The sequence below is a fragment of the Lepisosteus oculatus genome, chromosome 2, assembly GCF_040954835.1.
Source record: "Lepisosteus oculatus isolate fLepOcu1 chromosome 2, fLepOcu1.hap2, whole genome shotgun sequence".
Lineage (NCBI taxonomy): Eukaryota > Metazoa > Chordata > Actinopteri > Semionotiformes > Lepisosteidae > Lepisosteus > Lepisosteus oculatus.
In genome coordinates, this window is record NC_090697.1 from 4,503,967 (window position 1) to 4,527,302 (window position 23,336).

General features: G+C 41.0%; 2 protein-coding genes across 2 annotated transcripts; both read left to right on the forward strand.

Annotated features, from left to right (window-relative positions):
- Positions 1-2,841: 2,841 nt before the first annotated feature.
- On the forward strand, positions 2,842-3,864 carry LOC102697277 (trace amine-associated receptor 13c-like). Its single transcript, XM_015353803.1, has one exon. It carries the CDS (start codon positions 2,842-2,844, stop codon positions 3,862-3,864), a length of 1,023 nt encoding a protein of 340 aa, XP_015209289.1.
- Positions 3,865-10,787: 6,923 nt separating this feature from the next.
- On the forward strand, positions 10,788-15,417 carry LOC102696890 (trace amine-associated receptor 13c-like). The gene is made up of 2 exons (XM_069185764.1): positions 10,788-11,228; positions 14,464-15,417. Exons 1-2 carry the CDS (start codon positions 10,788-10,790, stop codon positions 15,415-15,417), a joined length of 1,395 nt encoding a protein of 464 aa, XP_069041865.1.
- Positions 15,418-23,336: the final 7,919 nt, after the last annotated feature.

The window sequence follows — 23,336 nt, forward strand, 5'->3', positions numbered from 1 at the left end:
AAGCTCTGCTACAACCCTTACTCATTATCGAAGAACCTTTTTCTCGCACCGCAATGGATCTCCTAGGACCACTCCCCAGAAGTTTTCTCCCAGAAGTTTGACAAGGTGGAGCACCCAGTCCTTTTTCTAAACTGTAAGTGCTCCTGAGGGAACAAAAATTAGCTGGGCAGTGTATTCTGACTTGTTCATAGCAGGGACTGCAAAAAAGACCACCTCTGCTGGTATCTGAAGCTTACAACCAAGAATAAGAAGGGAAGGTGTGCAGCTAGTGAATCCTTGACTGCTGAGGAGCAGGTGAGGACCACCAGGGGCAATTACTGGCACCATGCCTATTTGCAACTTCCAGGGCCTGTCTGAAGGTTCCCCTGTCCCTGCCCACAGCGTCTACTCTAGGGGCCTCTCAGCAACCTTCCTCAGTTGTTCTGACAGCCAGTGGGCCTGCTGTCTGATAGGGCAAGTGTCACCAGTGTCAATGAGGTGCCTGAAGAAATCGGTGTGGCCAAGGTCCTGTGGTACTAACGCGAAGACATGCTGGAACTACAGGGCAAGACTCCAGAGATGCTCACCTTGGCAGGGTGTCAGGTCCTTGGTCAGGTCAGAGCCACACCAGCACAGCCTCCCTGGTTCCTGGCAGGGGTCGACCTGGTGAACCCTCATGGACTAGAGCAGGGTTCTAGTGCATGGGTGAAGCTTGACAAGCCTTCTGGCGAGAACTGTCTTAAGATCCTGCCTGCGTAGGGTGTCAGGTTTCGATGGCTGTTGGCGGGAAAGGGCTGCTGCCGGCAACTTACTCAAAGGCTGCCAGGCAGTGGTCAGCTCTACTGCAGGGCTCTGATTCAGGAACCAACTACAGTATAGTATTAGTCTCATTCTTGCAGACTGCCTAATTGCCAGTATTTACCATTGCTTTGCAAATAAAATTATATTTCAGGGTTTTGAGTGGTGCATACCGTACTTCAACAGCAAATTGCAATATTAACAATTTTGTTATGGATGTTGATATACAGTAAATATAGAGCAGATTTGTATCAGCTTTTTTTTAAAGCTTTTGTTATCCCAGTGCCAAAGATATTGAATGTAACATGTTTGAATGTTTACAGGTTGGTAATCTCACATCAGCCATTATGAAAGTGTTTGACTGGCTAGTATGCAAAATAAACAAGTGCTGTTGAGGAGGCTGCCTCTCTGTACCTGCACCTTGAGGTACACACTGGTCTTGCTCATAGATTACAGTTTGGCTTTTAATACAGTACAATAGTCCCTCAGACGCTGTTCCATCAGCTTTCATTGACATGGATGTGAATCAATAAACAGTTTCTAGTTTCTAGATTTTTTTTATAAAGTAGGAGGTGGATGGCCAAAGTACATCAGAAGCTCTCATAGCCATTGGTTTTAAATACAAGTACTTCCCAAGGGTAGAATTCTGTGACTGATGTTGAGATAGTGGAGAAATTAGGTGCTGTTCCTTTAAGTTTCATGGCACAACAGTCTTCTCCATCTTGAATGAGAGACCAATGTACTGTACGTATAACATAAGACAATCAAAAACCCTTTTCTCAGCAAACTCAGAAAGTTTGGTGTGTAACATAGACCATGGTCCATTTTTACAGGGCAACAGTTAAGAGAGTGTTAATGTTTTCTGTGACAGTCTGATTTGAGAATTTAGCCTCTCCAGAGAAAAAACAGTTGGATAGAGTGTTCCACACTGCTTCTAAAATAATTGTCTGTGACTTACTATCTGTTGCTTCCACACACTGTATGCAACATGCTTAAAATTGAAAAAATTGAAAAAATTATTAGTGACCACCCCTACCCTCTTTTCCCTTGCTGCTGAAAAGATTTGCATGTCTGTGGTGGATTCTCTACTCACGAGAACATGAGTGAGTATCACACGCTTTTAAGTTCAAATTAAATAGTGATGAATGTTCAGTCTTTAATGTCTGCAAGGTTAAGGAATTGTATGTATGGTTTTGGTAGTGGTAGATATATACTGTACAGTGTTATTTTATGGCTCCAGCCACATTCCAACTGGTTTCTTCCCAAAGACCACCCACAGGTCAAAGGTATTACAGATATTGTAAAAAGCCCATCAAAGACCCCGTTTTCTCAGGCAGCTCAGAACGTTTGATTTGGTTTGTCTCATGACCACGGTCCTTTTTTCACAGTGCAACACTTGAGAGTATGCTAACCTTTTTTTGTGAATGTTTAAGAATTTAACCTCGCAGGAGAAAAAACAGCAAGTTTGACTGGTCCACACTACTTGAACTCTGAGAATTGTGAGAAAAAAAAAACATCCAAATATTTCAAAATCTTTTTTTTTTAACCCAGCATACAATACACAGCAGTTTGAATGCATTCGTAAATATTTTGAGTGAACCACAGCCATTTATTTGAAGGTATTTAAAATGTTAAAATTAAAATGCTTTGTCAAGGTTTTTGAATGTTATTCTTTATTGTTTCTCCTTGCCGTATTTTAGAGCACATAACAGCCTGTTTAATTTTTTCCATTGTTATTTAATATTTTAATATTTTATGCTCTACAGGTATGTCTGATCGTGGGGGCTGTTCTTTAAGCTCCTCATCCAACCCTTAGTGATTAGGGCCAATGAACAATTATCAACACTATTAAAGTGGGAGTGGCTAGTAATCCTGTTTAACATTTACACTCACATGAAGAGATGTTGAGAGACTTTGAAGCAGGCAAACTAGCAATGATTCTGTCTGTGCCGTTTTTGCTCTGAATATAATTCACAGTATGAAGATGTAATTGTAATTTAACTGTAACTGGGAAATCTGTTTATTTTTCTTTTGTGGATAATTCAGTTAATACATTTCAAATCAATGGAATTACCAGAATCTGGGGAAGTGCAGTACTGTTTCCAATCATATAACTCATCCTGTATTAAGGAAGTGCGATCTCCAGCTGTGTATGTGGTGATGTATATTTCTGCAGTGGCAGTGGTGATGCTGACAGTGTGTGGAAACCTGGTGGTGATTATTTCTATCTCTCACTTCAAGCAGCTCCACACACCAACCAACTTCCTCCTGCTCTCTCTGGCTGTGGCAGACTTACTAATAGGACTAACCGTGATGCCTTTCCGCTTAAGTGTGTTAATAGAGACATGCTGGTATTTTGGAGAAACGTTTTGTACAATTTACAAAACAGTTCAATATGTTTTCACATCTGTGTCAATTAATAATGTTGTATGCGTCTCTATTGATCGTTATTTTTCTGTTTGTTATCCTTTCCTTTATTCTACAAAAGTTATATTTTACATAACACAGCCAGTTATATCATTTAATTGGTTAATATCTCTGTTATACAATTTGGCACTTGTTTATTTTAATGGAAATATTAGTGGTGATGAACTCAATACTTGTCTTGGAGACTGTTTGTTTGTGATGAGTGAAGCCTGGGGAATAGCTGATTTAATATTTGTATTTATTCTGCCATGTTCTATAATGATTGTCCTCTATGTGAAAATTTTTGTAGTAGCTAGAAGACATGCAAAATTAATCAATACTGTTACAGCACATGCTAATTCTGCAAATGAAAGACAAGGCAAAATTCCTAAGAAATCTGAAACAAAAGCTGCTAAAACATTAGGGATCGTAGTTGTTGTCTTTCTCCTGTGTTTGGTGCCATATTATATCTGCACACTAGTTTATGAAAAAGTCAATATGTCTTCTTCTTCTGTACTTATTAATTGTCTTGTTTTGTTGGCCTGTTTTAATTCTTGTCTCAATCCCATTATTTACGCCCTGTTTTACTCCTGGTTTCAGAAATCCGTGAAATTGATTGTAACACGGAAGATATTTAACCCAGCATCATCTTTGATTAATTTGTTCCCAGAAACCTTGTAAACATAGTGACTCCCTGTCTCAAGTGTCAATTGTATGACTTTACCCATCCCTCTTTTTTTGTCTTTTTACCAGAGATTTGATCATTTTAAAATTCACCATCACATATCAGTAAACAGTGTGAAACGACTCATACTGAATTAAAAATAATATACTGTACATACTTTCTTTTATAAATATTCTGCAATAGAAAGTACCATGTTATACTGTAGTTCCTGCCCTCTGTTTAATAATATCTAAACTTTACAAAAAATATTAACATCATTCTCAAATGTATATGGAGGAAGAGGGCAGATGATGTTATATTGTAGATTGAAACAGTTGAGAAAAATCAAATCCTCTGTCCTTGATATTCTTTCACACTGGCTTTTTACAGCAAGAATGGGAACCCCATGTTTCTATGCCAGTATACTGTAGGTTGATATTTTGATTAGCTACTGACTAACATGTGCAAAAAGAGGTTGTGTGATCTGCTATCTAAATAGTTTGTTCTTTTACGTTATTCAGCTGTAATAAAAGTCAGGGATCCACTGTAGTTGTAGTTGTACTTTATTGGTTTAGAAGATGATTCTAGATAACAGGTCTTCAACAGGTCTTTTTTCCATTTGTCTAATTTAATAATTTATCTTAATGAGTACCTCATCATTGTTAACTTTATATAACTTAATATAAAACATATTTATTTCTTACATTTTTATTTTTAGGTATACTACCCCAGCACTTTTGATTCCTCTAATAAAAGTCAATATTAAACTTGGAATCATAAAAAACATATTCTTCTGGGGTTAAAGAGATTGCAGATTTATTTTTAAAAATTAAAATAATTTTCCTTCATTATTAACTGTGCAAATATCATTATTGTACCATTCCTCAAAAAAGGCTTCTGTTTTTGGACTTTATGTATATTCTATTTAATGACTAACAGCAGCCATATCACCCTGCAACTCACAACTGGCAACCCACTGAAGCTAAGCAGGTGTGAGCCTGGTCAGTACCTGGATGAGAGACCTCCTGGGAAAAACTAAGGTTGCTAACGGTAGAGGTGTTAGTGGGGCCAGCAGGGGGTGCTCATTCTGCAGTCCATGTGGGTCCTAATGCTCCAGTACCGTCTTTCAGATGAGATGTAAAAGTGAGGTCATTAAAAATCCCAGGGTGTTTCTTGAAAAGAGTAGGGGTGTAACCCCAGTGTCCTGGCCAAATTTCCCATTGGCCCTTTCCAATTATGGCCTCCTAACAATCCCTCTATGAGTTGGCTACATTACTCTGCTCTCCTCCCCACTGATATCTGATGTGTGGGGAGCGTACTGGCGCACTATGGCTGCTGTCACATTATCCAGGTGGGGCTGCACATTGGTGTTGGTGGAGAGCACTTTGAGTGGAGTGTCCAGGAAAGCGCTACATAAGTGTAAGCAATTATTATTAATTATTATTAACATCAATGTGTTGAAAATATATGTTTGCAAAGTTCGCAAAATCAATAAATTTGTTTTTGAAAGGGAATGTTTGATTTCATTACCAGTTTTATAAATGTTCTATGTTAAAAATGTAAGGTTTAACTTTTTTCAGAACACAGTACAGTACAGCAATTTTATGTATACATTAGTTGTCAAATTCAGTATTCACTATATTAGATATTCTATTAAGCTTCTGTGATTTGTTTTTCAAAGAATAACCAATCAATCACCTCTGTCTGGGTCCAGATGTAAAGGCAAACGATCTACACTGGCTGTTTTCAGCCTTTGGTGCACCTTACCCCAGGGGTGTAAAATCTGTAATGTCTGAAAAATTACTTCACAGAATTACTTCACAAAATATCACAGGTTTTGCTGATATTCAGCATTGTTGAATGTCCATATTTAACATATTGCCTTTAAAAAATATAAACATAAATAAACAAAAAAGAGGTCAGATTAAAATATATTTTGAGTTATGATTTGAATGCATCTCTCTACACTACATAAAGTTTTTTTTTATTTAATAAAAGACAAGTTGAATCCAATACTCACACAATACTGTATATACAGTATACAGTAATTGTAACAAATTTTGAGTTTGTGCTACTCCGCTTTTATATGGTTTCACTTAAATACGGATAAAACCACTCATATATGAAAAATTAAAAAAATCTACCACTGAACCAAAGCATAATTTGGACGAGTTAGATTAAAAAACCACAAGAGTTACTTTTCTGTTTTCTCAAAGAGTTTAATGAAAAACTAAAAGCATTTAATTTCCCATTATAACAATCACCACAGCAAATTGTTGTTAGAACAAACACATCCAAACGTTTCCAAATGAATCACAAGTGACTGAAGAATGTTTGCTGGACATTGATGAAGATTGTGGTTACCACCACTCCCACTATATAAATACAGTGTTGTTGAAAGTATTTAGACTATTTAAAAATTCTTAAATGTTGTTGGATTGTTGGATAACAGTTCCTCCCTTTGATGAGGAATGAGGAGCCCGGGACCCCCAGAAAAAAAGTGAGAAGTGGCGAAGGGCTAGCTGCAAACATGGGGATGGAGAAATGTGAAAAAGAGGTATTTCACGTCATGAGAAATTCATGAGACAGGTCATGCTGTAGAATGGCATGTGTATGCTTTACCTGACCACCATGTTCTTATGACTGAACTGCCAGCCCAAGCTCACGATCCAGCATTTTTCTTACATCTCCGCTCAGGTTTTTAATATTCTCCTATACCCAATTTTCCCATATGTATAAATTATTTCACAGAAAAAACAAACTGGATCATTACTGGGGAGGTGGCTCTGTGGCTCAGGATCTGCACCTGTGGTTTGTATCCCGCGGCCGGCAGAGGAATCCTACTCCATTGGGCCCATGAGTAAGGCCCTTAACCCCAGCTGCTCCAGGGGTGCCGTATAAATGGCTGACCCAGTGCTCTGACCCCCAGCTTCTCTCCCTGTCTGTGTGTCTCATGGAGAGCAAGCTGGGGTCTGCAAAAAGACAAATTCCTAAGACAAGAAATTGTATATGGCCAATAAAGTGATCTTATCTTACTGCAGCAATCACCAGTTCTGATCGATATCTTGGGAAAGGGTCATTCCCTGGGCAGTCTGTTCCATTGAAAGTTGTAAGAACCTATAGGAAAGTTTTATTTTTCTCTTCTGTTAAGGTAGAGAAAAAGAGAGGTGTGCCTTAGCTTGGTCACTAGTGGTGATTTTCTAACTCTGATAGAGACACACTCACTTGAGAATCTTATATTGCTGCTCTTCTGAGTAGAAGCAGCTACTGGTGATAATCTTGTAATTCATTGCCTTGTGAATGTTAGGGAGGTGAAGACCAAGCTAAATTCCTTGTCTTTGTATGCCATTTAGTGGTGAACAGTTTTCATTCAGTGGATCTCTGCTTTACCATATATCCTTCCCCTCAGGTCAAACAACTTTCCTTTGCATTGATAGGCAGTGAACTGTGGAGAGGGCATTGGTATTTCCATGCCCTGAACCTGCTCAGGTTTCCATTGCAAATCTGTAAGGCTGGAAAGCAAGAAATCACCAAGTCTGCCGGGTGTTCTTGTCTTTGTTGGTCTTCACCCAGGTCAGCAGGACATGGTCCGGGATAAACTCCCTGCTGAGCTCTACACACACAGTATCAACAGACATTGTACATCGTATACTATTGTGTTGCAGTACATGAATATAATTATATCATTATTAATTTCTTTAGATACGCGATTCCATATTATATTCCCTATAAATCGAATTCTAAAAGTATGCTTGTTTACTCTGGTATCGAGCATATTCACAGAAAAGCTTAAAGCTGAAATGTGTATAAAAGCAACCACGTTTTATACACATGTTATTTCACATGTTAGTTAAAGAGTTCGATGCTTAAAATGTTTAGGGAGAAATGGAATACTGGTGTGTATTTTTTCTTTAAAGTACCGAGACCAGCCATATACAGTTTACATACTGTAATACTGTATGTTTATGTTCCAAAATTAATATCGTTTATGGCCTTCACTAGCATTATGCTCCTATTCTTTTTATACTCAGCTACTAAAATTTCCCTTCAGCGGTAAAAGTCCATATAAATATTCAGTACTAAAATGGGCACAGTAAAGACATTAAATATACATATACATACTGTATACAGTACAGTTTGCATACAGTAATATGTTTATGTTCCTAAATCAATATCTTTTATGAGCATGTGAAAGGCATGGTGAATCAGAGATTCTCAAAAATTACTGTACTTTGCATGATTGGAAACAAATGCGTGATTGGATCAACAGAATGCTGTGGTGTTACTTTTACAAAGACGGTCAATGAAAAAATAAAATCTTTTCATTTACAAAGACGGTTACAAAGAACGTGAACCAGGCCAATACAGTACTTTGAGTTTGCGGCTTGTCCAAGGTCATTGATTATTAATACTATTAGTAATATCTTCGGTAAAGACTTTGATGGCGACAGCTCAAACATGAGAGGTTGAGATTTATTACCTCCACCTTGCGGAAATTCAGGATACTATTATTTTACTTGCGGTACAATGCGGTACTATGCGAGATTATACGGTATTAATATGGTAACTTGCTTTACACCGCAACAAGCGCTCCACATTATAATGCGGTATCACCCGCTTGTTTTGAATGGCTGCATCTGTAATACCACAGAGTTTCTATGGTCCACTTCACTGCTAGGCATTCCTTCTCCATGATCCCATGATTTCGTTTTCTTGGTAAAAGTTTGTGACTGTGATAATAGGATGGGACGTTAAACATCATCAATTACCTGAGATAGTACAGTGCTGAGTCCCCTTTTGGATGCATCAGTCTGTAAGAAGAACTGACACAAAAATTCTGGCATGCTCAAAATCAGGTTCCTACAGAGGGTTTCTTTCAGGTCTGGTCAGGTTGGCCACTTTGAGGGCAGAACATAGGGTCATGTCAGTCAGAGGGGTCGCACTGCAAAATGTGGGATTTACCACAGATTGTAACCAACCAGTCCCAAAAAGGCTCTCACCTATGTTTTCGTTTTGGGCACTGAGCAGTCTCAGATCTCCCTTTTTTTTGACCTGAGGTCTCACTTGTCCACCCCCTACAATATGACCCAGGTATGAAGCGGAGGAATACCCAAAGAAGCTTTTCGCTGGATTAAAGTGTAAAATATAATGAGGAAAGTGTGGTTTAACAGTGTACTAGGTGAGAGTCTCAATCCTCAAAGAAAATTACCAGGCCATTAAGATATGCAGAGGAGTATGACAGATGCAGATGTAATACACGGTTCATCATACACTGGTAAGTGGAAGAGACTCAGTGAAGACCAAACAGCAATACCTTGTTGTGAAAGCCGGGGGGGTACTGAAAAGGCAGTCTTCTATTTAGCATCAGTTGACACTGGAGTTCACCAATAACCTTTGGTCAAATCTAAGGTTGTTAGGTATTTAGACAACCCTAGTCTTTCCAAAAGTACATCTACTTGGGGCATAGGATAGGCATCAAACTTGAACACCTAGTTTAGTCCATCACACTTTGGCACAAGAAAAATCAGACCAGGGGCTAGTACGTTCTTCAATGATGTCTAGGTCCAGCATTTTCTGCACTTTCTGGCGGACCTCTTTTCAATTGGCTTCAGGAATGCAGTATGGGGGAAGTCTCACGATGACTCAAGGGGGCGTCTAGATGTAATGTTTAAATGAGGTGCATATGCCCTGGTAAGCAGGAAAAAACATGGCAGCATTCTGATGCAGAAGAGAGATAGCTTTCTGGTTTCCAACTAAAGAGAAAGGGAATTAAAGGGAAAAGGAAACCAATGATTTAGTGAGAAAAGCGTAGGAACATCAGCAGCATAAGGGAAGTCCTATCCTCAGATGAATACGTTTGCCACGGTTTAAAAAAAATTAATTTTGTAGATCTTCTCCTTTTGTTTACAGTCAATTTGATATGTTTCATAGGTAACCGGACATGTCTGTCCAAGGACTTTGTGGGGGCCTTGCCAGTGAGCACAGAGTTTACACTCCAGGGTTCGTAAGAGGAGCCAAACTCTATCACCTGGGTGAAAGGTCCAAGGATGCTTTTCTGAATGTAGTTGCACTGCTGTCTCTAATCTTATCTTTTAAGATGCTCTTCTACAAAGGGTTTTAGGTGAGTGATATGTCAGTGAAATTTGTTAATGTAGTCGAGCAAATTCCTATTGTTAAGGTTCAGGGTTTCTCCCTCAAGCCACTTGAGGAACTTCCATGACAGCAAACATTAGGAGGGGGAGAAGTTGATCCCAGTCTTTCTGTTCACTCTGAACCACTTTGCTGAACATTTGCTTCAGGGCTTCATTGAGTCTTTCCACTAAGCAGTGGGTTTTTGGATGATACACCGAGATCCTCAAAAATTTGATATTGAGAGGACTCATGATTTACTTATTTTAAACTTTACTTACTTGACCAGGGTCCCCTGCTGGTGAGGATCTCTTGGGGAAGCCCAAATACAGGGAACAAATTCAATAGTTCTTGCTATCACGCTGGTGACCAACAAATAAATGGGTATAGCCTCAGGATAACATGTGGAGTTTTCTATAATCACTAATATATAGGGCATCTTACCCAGCCAACTTTACATCATACCCAGCCGACTGGTGACAAAGCTCAGGGGATTAGGACTGTGCAACTCTGTCTGCAACTGGCTGCTGGACTTCCTAATCAAGAGACCACTGGTGGTGCGGATAGGTAATAAAATATCAACACCACTCACCCTGAGCACTGGAACCCCACAAGGCTGCTCTCTGAGTCCAAGGTTGTACTCCCTGTTCACTCACGACTGCACAGCAAGACACAGCAACAACTGCATCATTGTGGATAACACCACTATAATAGGCCTGATCAGCAATGATGATGAGTCCACTTACAACTGCTGAGGTGGTGTCATAGCAATAACCTGGACTTGAACGTGAACAAAACAAAAGAGCTAATAATGGACTTTCGGAGACATAGGCCGCACACTCACAGCCTACTCAGTATTGATGGAACAGAAGTGGAAACAGTCACCAGCTTTAGGTTCTTGGGAATTCACATTTCTAATGATCTAACCTGGACTGTGAACACGGACTCTATCTTGAAGAAGACTCAGCAGCGCCTCTATTTCCTGAGGTGCCTCAAACGATGGGGGATGGCAGTACCTGTGTCGGTGAACTTCTACAGCTACACTGAGAGTGTCCTCACCAACTATGTTTTACGCAACACCTCTTCTCAAGAGAGAAAGGTACCGCAGAGAATGTTGAATGTGGCCCAGATGACCATCGGCTGTGGTCTCACTGAGATTAAAGAGCTCTATGAGGACAACTGTCATGGTAGAATTCCATCACAGAGGACAGTCACCACACCAGGCATGAGCTCTTCACCCCACTGCTTTCAGGCAAGAGAAACAAGAGCATACGGACACTTACCACCAGATTCCTCAATAGCTTCTACCCACAAGCAATGAGATTGGCGAACACATTTGACCATGCCCCTCGGACCACACCTACACCCTCTACCTCATTATGATTTCTTATTTATTGCACATCTCCAGTCATTGTTTGCACATCTGTATTGTTTACATTCAAACTGTTTACTTGTACATTGTCTACTGTTTGTATATTGTCTTGATTCACTGTCTACACTTTGTGTTTTTACACTTGTTTTAACAATCGAGACATGTACTGGTTACATATGGCAATAAAGCTCAAGTTCAAGTTCTTTAGCACTTGGTTTTAGTTTTTTCAGGTATGAGAAGCTTCTCTGTTCTTGCCATTCAGTTGGTAGAGGAGGTCATTTTTTATAATAAATTAACAAGGTAGTCTCTTGAGTCCCCATTCCATTGATTTCCACAACCTGGGCACGGGAGTGAGATAAGGTGGGATCTTCAACTCGGTCGAAGTGGAAGCAAACGGTTATGTGTCCCATCTCCCAGGTGTCAAGGTGCTTAGACCAGGATAGGGAAGAACTGTTCGGGTTTGTTTGTGTGGCCACCCCTTTCCCTAGCCTTTTCCCAGCCACACAGATTACCTTTTCAGGTAGAAATGACCCTTTTTTCGCTCCCTTGAATGCCATGATTTATTTTGCTAGCTCTCACATTTGGGGAAGAGGTGTCTTCAGTTATATAGCCCTGTATCTGGAATATCTGTTGGATATGGGGAAAGTCTCTCCCTAGGATTAGATAGTGTGGCAAACCTTAGACTACTGTTTACTGAATAGTGAAAAGTTTGCCCTTGGAGTCGCAGGTTCAGGCATGTACTGTATGAGGATGGGTCTTCTTATCTCCGTATGCGTAAGTGACAGATTAATTCTGTTCACAAATGCCTATACTGAGTCGAGGTTAAGGAGGACTGGTTCCATAAATGGGGTGTTTTTAAGTACCCGGGATTCTGACTTACACCCGATAAGGATTCTGAGGTATTACAGTCCATTATCTCTGTTCCCTGAGTGGGCTCTCTTCTTGATCTTGAGAGAGGGAATTCAGGCATTGTTATTCTACTCCAAACCATCCAGGGAATGAGAACCTTATCACCTCTTATCTCTGGTGCTCCCCCTTGGTGTGGAGTCATTGTCGCTTCCTGGCAATTTTGGCAGCTGAGTGATGTCATTTAAAGTCATCTCGTTAGTCTCCACTGTGTAGCAGAACAATACTACTGCCTTTGACCACAGCAACATGTGAACCATAAATTCATGATGCTCAGTGATGGGAGCTTATATCATGTGTTTAATCACTGAACATGTTTTTAGTATGTTTTAGTTTTAATAGTTACACTAGAACATGGAGATCAGGGACTGAGCATCATCTCTTCCTCCTATAGTTTAGTTTAGAATAAAGTCATGGAACACAAAGTGAAGGTGTGGAGTCCTGACCAACACAGGTCAGGCTGGTCAGGGTGGGAACCAGAGACCACAGATCAGGAAGGGGAAACATGGGACAGCCACACGTACATAACATGTATACAAACCCTCGTCCTTCCCCCCGAGTCCCAGGAGTTAAAGATGTCCTTGATATTTCCCAGCTATCCTAGACAGGTTCCGTGAAGAGGTGTTAGTGGGGCCAGCAGGGGGCGCTCACACTGCAGTCCATGTGGGTCCTAATGCCCCAGTATAGTGATGGGGACACTATACTGTAAACAGGGCCTTCCTGTTTACTATCTTGTAAACAGAAATAAAACTGAGCTCCTGACTCTCTGTGGTCATTAAAAATCCCAGGGTGTTTCTTGAAAACAGTAGGGTGTAACCCCAGTGTCCTGGCCAAATTTCCCATTGGCCCTTACCACTCATGGCCTCCTAATAATCCCCATCTATGAACTGGCTACATTACTCTGCTCTCCTCCCCACTGAGAGCTGGTGTGTGGGGAGCGTTCTGGCGCACTATGGCTGCCGTCGCATCATCCAGGTTTGGCTGCACATTGGTGGTGGTGGAGGGGAGTCCCCATTATCTGTAAAGCGCTTTGAGTGGACTGTCCAGAAAAGCGCTATATAACTGTAAGTAATTATTATTATTATTATTATTATTATTATTATTATTATTATTATTATTATTATTATTATTATTATTATCTATCCTAACATGCTCTCCTGAGGCTGACATCACCAGCCCCATGGCCTGTCCACTCAGAGCCCCATCACTGTCTGAGGAGGGCGCTACAATACTATCTCAGAGCTCAATTCTGTGCTTTGTACTGTCAAGGGCCAAGACCTTGCTGTTGTTCTAACTGAAATGCAGGTCTTACTACAAGGGGCTCTGAATCAGAACATTTGAATAAATCTGATGTGAACAGTACGTTAATGCACTGTGTAGACCACAATAATAATATAGAATTATTAAAAAGCTGAAAAAGAAATCCAGGAGGGTTTGTATGAAGGTAGCAAAAACAAACAATAAAAACAAATGACAAACCCTAAAAGTGAAGTGGCTGCATAAGAAAAAAACTTCAGTGTTTCTGTTGACTCATCTTTTTTTGTCTTTTGACTTTTTTAAATGGAAAATCAATTAAATTGACAAACAAAACATAGGGATATACAGTATGGTTTAAAGCATACAATATTTGTTGCCATGTTATTGAAAAGATATTGCTGCTCTTGAAAACTATAGCCAGATACTATCTTGAACAAACTCCATAGGAATCTTATACAAGTTTTCAAACTCCTCAATGTCAGTGAGAATGTCCAATTTGTACAGTTATTAAAAGGCTTATTATTAATAAATTATTAATATTTATTTCATAATATCTATTTTAGCTTTAAGTTCCATCGTGTTTATAATCTTTTTATGTTTAATTTCACTGCACTCTAAGGATGTGGGCTGCACGCTAGGCTCCACACATAACCCCAGGACAACAGGTGTAATTAGAAAAACAGAACACTCATCCACGCTTACTAGCACCAGGAGGGGCCAGTAAGAATTTATATAAATGTCATAGAAACATGAAATGTTTTACAGACGTTGGTAGAAGTCAAAGATGTCAGTGCTATTCTAATTAGTATAGCCAGGATCTATGTTTATTTAATATTTAAATTCTGGTATATTAAGTATAGATAAGTAAACATTATTATACATTTCAATGGAAGTAATAGAATTTGAACCAGTGCAGTATTGTTTTCAGACTTACAACTCATCCTGTATTAAGGAAGTCCGCTCTACAGCTGTTTATGTAGTGATGTATATTTCTGCAGTGGTAGTGGTGATGCTGACAGTGTGTGGAAACCTGGTGGTGATCATCTCTATCTCTCACTTCAAGCAGCTACACACAACAACTAACTTCCTCCTGCTCTCTCTGGCTGTAGCAGACTTACTAGTAGGAATAATTGTGATGCCTTTCAAATTAATCGTGCTAATAGAAACATGTTGGTATTTTGGAGACATATTTTGCAAAATTTTCACGACATTTTCATCTGTTCTCACTTCTGTTTCTGTTAATAATGTTGCATGCATATCGATTGATCGTTATTTTGCTGTTTGTTACCCTTTTGTTTATTCTGCTAAACTAATAACTAACATAACATGGTCAATTATATTATTAAATTGGTTTTTATCACTGCTATACAATTTGGCTTTTGTTTATTTTAATGGAAATAGCAGTGCTGAACTCAACACTTGTCTTGGAGACTGTTTGTTTGTAATTGATAAAATATGGGGAATGGTTGATTTAATATTTGTATTTATTCTGCCTTGTTCTATAATGGTTGCCCTCTATTTGAAGATTTTTGTAGTAGCTAGCAGACATGCAAAATTAATCAACTGTGTTACAGCAAAAAATAGTCCTACAAATGAAAGAAAACATAACCTTACTAAGACATCTGAAGGAAAAGCTGCTAAAACGTTAGGGATCATTGTTATTGTTTTTCTCTTGTGTTTGGTGCCATACTATATCTGCACTCTTGTTTATGAAAAGGTGAATATTTCTTCTTCTTCTGTGGTTATTAATTTTCTGTGTTGGCTGATGTTATTTAATTCTTCTTTCAATCCCATTATTTATGCTTTGTTTTATTCCTGGTTTCAGAAATCAGTTAAATTAATTATAACACTGAAGATTTTTAACCAATCATCATCTTTGATCAACCTGTTTCCAGAAACCTTGTAAAACTAGTGACAGTATGTGACTGCAAGCCTCAAGTATGTAAATATCTTCATTTTCTTCACACATTTCATGGCATGGCGGTAAAACTGAAATTCCTCATTTTGAAAAAAAACATACACAAATTCTGTTTTTCTATATTCTGGAAGATGAACTTTAAAGTTATCATTTCTGACATCTAATAATGTTCTACATGCACAGCAAATGCTAAGGGAATTCCCGAAATGGAGGAAGATTTAATCCAGTAGATTGAAACATCTGAGGACAGTAACATTATGTTATTTATTTCAAAAATAACATTATATTATTTCACACTGAGATGGCTTTTTACAGCAAGGATGGGAAACCCCATTTCTTTGGGCCAGAGTACTGCAATTTGGGCAGTTGGTTTTGTATTAGCATCTAATCTGCAGAAAAGGGTTGTTCTTATCCAGGTACTGTAGTTTGTTCTTTCAGGAGATTTGACTGGGCTATTTTTCAGGAATGTATTCATTCTGCGAGGAATGCAGTTGCCCTCTAATGTTTTAGAACCTGATTCTGGAGAGCATGTCTTCAAAATAATGTGAAGCATATCAATAGACACGTGATCTGTGTTTTCAATTGTCTTACTTTAATTTACCAATTTTGGTAATAAGTGCCCCAAACTATGCTAAATCTGTGTAAATGCTGAAACGTATAGTTAAATGTAAAACTTTAAGCCAATTGTCTTATAGTTAAATATAAATATAAGTGTCTTCTTCAAATGTATCTAAAATTTGAATAGATTTCACTTCTTACATTCATGTTTCCATCTCCCTGCACCTAAAATTATAATTCTGTCTATCGAAGTCAGTATTCCGCTAGGAATCACTTTAAAATCAATAGAATAGTTCTTTTTTTTAATGTTATGTAAATACAGTATTTCATTTTGACTTGTATAAATATCTCTATTGTTCTACTTCTCAAAGAAGACTTATATATTTTTTTCTTACTGTAATGTATTATTTAATTAGAGGCCTGTGAATTCTTTATTCTCTGACACAGCTTTGTTGAGAGCAGTTAAAATGCAGGCACACTTGGGTAAACAAACATTTATTAATGCCAAGACACAAACTACACTACACAAAACAAAGCACACAGCACACTAGTTACTCTATGTATAGTATTTACAGACAAGGCGTTTCAGAGGCCTAGCCTTCTGGTCAACCAGAAAAGCCCAGACTGCTACTAAGCATTAAACGTTTAATGCCTACAAAGGCCACAAACGAATAAGATGCCTTCTAACTAAATACAATGCAACTTGCAGCTAAATCTCTCTCTCTGCACCCCCCATGCCGCAAAATCAATGGGAAACTATATCCTAATCCATAAAAATGCACCCTAACCAGGAAAGACGTTTCTGGTATATTTTACCCAGGAAACACAAGTTCAAATACTGTACTGAGCTCCAGTCAGGTTTGGTTTGGATGACCAAGAAGTAGGGGGTTCTTGTCTGGCGCAAGCTTCAAGTCCCAACTCCTCCGGACTCCTCTCTCTTCTTCTTCTTCCCTGCTTCCCTGCTTTCTTCATTTTGTCCTGTGCTCCAAATGTGATCTTAGATTGTGTTTCTGTACTCCTCTTTGATAATCATTCACCCATAACCTACCTAGGTATACTAAGGTAAACTTTACAATTGTTTCTGCTCAAGAGGCTCCCAAGAGCTCAGCACACATCCTCTCTGGCTTTGAAGTGTTTACTCTTCCCAGTGTTATAAACTTTGTCTAAAATCCATGAGACACTTCTCAGTCGCCTAAAATTGTAACAATATTTAAACTGTATTGTTTTCCATTCTGGACATGCAAAATATTCAATTAGTTTTATTTTTATTTTCTATTAAATGAAGATAATCTTATTTATACCTTGGTTGTCAAATTCGGTATTGACTTAAGTTTTATGAGTCCTGTTGTGTGATTTGTTTTTCAATATATAAGCTGTTCCCCAGTGGATCATCTGGTTCCAAGCATTTGGTTCTGTCAGACAAAAGCAGTATGTGGATGTGCAGAGGAAACTGCTGCAAAGGGTCCTGTGACTGGCCTGTGAGCAGCAGAACCTGTGGGCATCTAGATGGCCTCTCCACTATTTTGTACAACTACCCAGACCCAGGAATTACTCTCAACGCCATCTCCCAGAAAACCACAGGACCACTAGTGTCACGCCCTCTGCAGCCAGAGGGCGCTCCTTCTCTGTCCTGTCCCTAGTTTCCGGTCTGCTGTCCTTCCTGTCCCTCTCTTTCCCTTGGGCTATATATTTCCGGGTCTTGCACTCTGTCCTCGCTCAGCATTGACGTTCAGATATCCTGAGATCCGCCTAGCACCAGGGCGCCCCACGTCCGCTCCCTGAGGGCATAGGTTTCTATACGGCATTCCTGAACTCTTTGCACTAATGAGCCCGGGCCTTTTTCCCGTCTCGCCGCTACGCATATGGGTCTTTTTCCGCTCTCCTACTCCCCACGGTTAGTCCCTTTGGACGTCCGTGACAACTAGAGGCTATCATTCCCAGTACCAAGGAAGAAGTCTGGAGTACCAATGAGTCCTACAGGGCCACTACCTGCCAACTGTAATGGAAAGTTACTGAGAAAAAGTGTTTTATCCTAAAATTTTGTTTACGGGCAGAGCTGTGCTGCAGAAGCAGCTGGATACTTAGAACAAAGTGTGATAGCACCCAACTCGTCAAGGGCACGGGATGTTTTAATAATGTTTATCTCTGCTGCTTGAAGAAGGGAATATGAGAAACTGTTTGTATAACTGCTCTTCTTTGCTTTAAGCAGAAACCCATGAGGAATGGAAAATTACTGCTTCACCTGTCCTTGAAGTGTTGCATCAGCTTAAAAAAGATATAAAACAAGGGGCTCTCCCTGCTTGCTTTTGAATCAGCTTTCACTTCTCTGCACAGGCTGTGTGATTGCTTTTTCCCATATTGCAACATGAATAAAGACCTTACTGAGTGAATGAGAACACCTCTCCTGGCTCTTCTTTGATAAAATTCCACAACAAACCCCTTCACAAGCCTTCAAGGACTCTCTGGTATCCACCCAAACAAACACTTCGACAACATTAGATCTGGGACTCTTTTTGGGGACCACTGAGCTCATCCAAGCCGCCAAGTCCCAACCTTGCAGATGCTCTGTCAGCAGCCACCCTGAAGGATGCAGCATTCTACATACAACCACTGCTGTCCTTCTCAAGGGCCTGTCTAGCTGTTTCACTGGGCCCTGAGTGACTGGTGGTTCAGAAAAACATCTTCCTCCTTTCTCCAAACCTGAGGAATGTCTCCCATCCAGGTACTGACCAGATATGAGTCACTTACTCCTGACACTTAGGAATGCAGTCCAGATGTCCATCTGGCACTCCCAAGACAGATAGGCGCCAATGGATGACCATTGATCATGATTGCCAGGCTTAGCTAAGTGCATCCCCATTTGGGAGCTGTCCCTTATCAAAAGAAAACATCATAAATCAGCATGCATGAATAGTTTCTCTGTGGCTGCACCACAGAGATGAACAGAGAGATGGGGCCTCATTTGGGAAAGCACTGCAACACTTAATTCTGTCTTATTAATAAGCATTGCCTCTACAAGTTCATTGACACAACAAGTACAGTCTGGAGGATGTATGTTTTGCCTGGTCTTCTCTCTCCCCATCATTATATTTAGCCCATCCCAGGCCTGCTTTGCATTACCCATGTGCTTCTGCTCAGTTTTCTTTTTAAAATCTTTCTTAGCCCTCCTTACTTTACTCCTAAATTCCTTTTCTTTCTCTCTGACCACACCTGTATTAAAGGCAGACCGCTACTCATTTAGACACATCTTAAGTTTCTTTACACACATGCCTTATTTTGGGGAAAAATTCCAAAAAATATTACTGTATTATTGTGTTTTCACAAAACTGGATACACAATGGTATGGCACCCGTTAGCTTGTGTGCTTCGAGACAGGAGCCAAGAAACACCTGCCATTCTGTGGTGTCAAAGCAGTGTTTAAGTTCCTCCTTACTCTCCTCCGACCACAGCTATACAGATTTTATACAGAGCTGTATATAGTTTTTCATGTTTAATCTTCTGTCGGTATTTCAGCAGAAGATGATTAATATTGTAACGCCCTCGCCTGTGTAATATTATACGTCTTTTGCCCCAGTGGGCAAAAGACGTATAATATACGTCTATTAAACGCATACCTTAGACGTCTAAATGTGGTCTACAATTCGTCTAGAATGAAATTCTAATATACGTATAAAGTTATACGTCAATTATACGTCTATGTTTAGACGTTCATTATACATAAATGGTTGGAGTTCTATTTTACGGATAAATTTAGAGGACTATTATACATATATGGTTGGAGTTCCAGATAACTTTAGAGGTCTATTATACGGATAACTTTAGAGGACTATTATACGTATATGGTTAGAGGTCTATTATACGTATAACTTTAGAGGTTTATTATACGTATATGGTTAGAGGTCTATTACACGGATAACTTTAGAGGTCTATTATACGTATATGGTTAGAGGTCTATTACACGGACAACTTTAGAGGTCTATTATACGTATATGGTTAGAGGTCTATTATACGTATATGGTTAGAGGTCTATTATACGGATAACATTAGTGGTCTATTATACGTATATGGGTAGAGGTCTATTATACATCAAAGATAGATTTTATAGGTGTAGAAACAAGTAAACCAAGCCAATGATTAGGTTTAGAAATGTATTCTGAAAATACACATTCACACCTGAAACATATGTATTTCAAATTATACATTGTATACAATCAATCAACAATCAACATATGGGCAATAATCATAAAAAACACAACTAGTCTTAAACTTCAGCTACAAATTCTGGTAACATGGCAATATACAGTATAGTAATGACAAACACAAAACTAATTACAATAACACACTAACTCAAAACCACATTTTGATTCAAATATACATTTTAAAATGTACAACTTCTATATTTCCAAGAAAAAAAAATATTACAATGGAAGTTAAGACGATTTTTGTCCACTATTCGCAAACCCTGTCTAATTGTCCTAACAGTTAGAACCAAAAACCTATTATTTTCAGAGTCCAGATCTCCTGGCCCCCTGCCTTGCATATGCATTCTTCAAGTAACACATTGCGTGCTCCTTTAATTCTTTTTCTGTTGATGTAGGGTGGACTTCAGCACCGCAGCTAGGAGAAAATTATATAATATTACTTCCCAAATAAATGATGATTAATATCTTCTTTAGTATAATCTAAAAAATGAACGGTTTACTAAGCTCAAAGCTGAAATAAATGTATAAAATTTGGCTTGCATCATAGCAGTTGAGCAATAAAGTCTGTCCTAATTAAAGAGTACCCAAAGTTTGAAAGTACAACATAGAATAAGAATAAGAGAAACGGCAAAACGATTTTGTGTCATCTTCCCCATTCAGACTATTTTATGTGCCATTATTTTGCTTATTCACGTACTATTTTAATCAAAATAATATTAAGAAAGATCTGTATGCATTCAGATAGTATTATTATTGTTCATACTTACACATCAAAAGAGGATTGCTGAGATATTTGCGGATATACTTCTACATTTGAAAAACGTGTCCAAAATGGTGACCAACGAATACTAGCAATGCATTGTGGTATATAACCGGAAAATATGCTGGGTTCGATATTTTCTCAACGTATGCGTTTATTAATGTTGTCGATATTATGGTTGAAATTTAACATTGATAATACATCGCAGCTATGTGCCCCCTGCTATGAGCTGATGTGCAATTTTAACGCATGCAGTTAGTAAGGATCGGTCACTGTTGTATGGTATTATATATAATGACATTATGGAATAGGATGGGGACAGGCCTGGCATCACGGAGGGAGGGGGGAATGTCGCCCCTTCAGTTTTGGGCAAAAAGATTTACCTAACTTAATTTGCGCCCTAAAAAAATAGTTGTACTTTGTCAATGGTCAGACAACACTAAATGACACGAACAGTCACTCAGTCTGTTTGATGGGCAGGAGGGCTATCCGTCCAGGAACTGCACATATCAGTGTCGTTATTGAGTGTCAACATTACGATCCTGTTTGCTCAGGTGGACCGATTCCTTGCAGTAGTTTATCATTATACTTAAAATCGTTATATAACTAGGACTAGTTATAGCAGTCTGTGCTTTCTGTTGGTTTTACAACATTTCTTTCTTAACGATTCAGAACGTCCATGTAGCTGCAAAAATGAACGCTTATGATACTTTTCGCTCCAGGCAATACAAACCGTGAGAGTGACGAAAAATGTGAAACTGAACTTCATTGCAAATACCAGATTGCTAGTCGTTATCTTCTATCATGAAGCACTAATCAATGGCATAGCCGCTGGAAGAGGTCCTCAACGGCACGCCTCGCTTCCACGCAACGCTCGGCCCCCGCCACCGCCGCCTTGTCTGGCCCCCTGGCTGACTCGGGGGCAGGATCCGGCATGCTCGCTCCCTGGCGACTGCTGCTGCTGCCGCCGCCGCTGCCTCTTTTTCCCCCGGCTCCGGCAAGTCCGCGTCCCTCGGCCTTCACCGGGCCTGCCCTCCACCAGGTGCAGTCGCTCCCCCTGCCACACCAACTCCTACCGGTCCAAGTCCAAACTGGCCCCCACTCACTGCAGTAGGTCCAGCCCCAGAATGCAGTCCTCCTGGATGGCTGCAAGGTAGCAGGGGTGGCGCACCGTCGCTGCACCCAGACGGAAGGCAAGCACCTGTTTCCCCCGGACTGCAGCGAGCTGTCCCGTCACGGTCCTCAGCCGCAGGCTGGAGGCCTCCCATCTTGGGGGGTTGGTGCCCTCGGTGTCGGGGAGGACGCCCGGTCGGAGTAGGGTTACCGATGAACCGGTGTCGAGTAGGGCCAGGCAGGGTTGGTCCTCGATTCGGCAGTGGAGGTACAGGCCCCGGCTACAGCCGACTCGCCCCACGGTGGCGTGAGGGGCGCCGGTTTTTACAGCGCTCTCCGGAGCGGGGGTTGAGGTGTTCAAGGGCGGCCTTCCCCGCGCTGAGCCGCCCCGTTCCCGTTTCCCGACGCCGATCGGGAAATGCGAGGTTCGGGTGCACAGCAGAACCGGGCTCGGTGTCCCCTCTTCCTGCAGTGGTTGCAAATCAGCGTGCGGGGCTGTTCCGGGGGGTCGCTGCATGGGCTGGCTCCTCTTCCCCCTCGCTGGATTCCTCCGTCGCCGTCTTGGTCAGCCGGCAGGGCGCACTGCGTCTGCTGGCGCTTCCAGTCACCCCGAACACTGCCTCAGCCCGTGTAGCAAGGGCCAAGGCCTGCTCCAGCGATGTTGGCGCGGCCAGCTGCACGTGGCGCCGCAGCTCCTCGGGTGAGAGGGCCTTGAGAAAGGCCTGGAGAGCCAGCTCCCGCTGCGCCTCCCGGGGGAAAGTTGGGTATCCTCGGCGGGCGAGGAACATGACATCCGCGGCGACCGGGCCCAGTCGCTCTCCTGGTCGGCGCCGCTGCAGGGCCAGCCTCTCCCGCATCAAGTCCGGCGCCTCCTCTACACCGAAGCGCAGCTGGAGAGCTGCTGCCAGCGCCATGTAGTCGCCTCTGTCCTCCTCCGGGATGTCCAGGAGCACCTGGCATGCCGCTCCTTCCAGCGCCGCCGCCAGGTGGCCGGCCATCTCTGCCCGACTCCAGCCATTCGTCCGGGCCGCGAGCTGGAACTGCGCCTCATAGGTCTCCCAAGGCGCCTCACCATCATAGCGACCTGGTCGCACCCGCGCCGATGGGTGTGGGAATCGCTGATCGGCTCCGGCAGGGAGGGCATCCTCTCTCCAATTCTACTGGCGGGACCACTACTGGGTAGCCCTGGTAAGGGCTGTGGCCACCTGTCGCACCCAGGAGTTGCTCAGGCTCCCTATGTGCGCCGCCGATGGGTTCTGCGACTTTCAGCATCA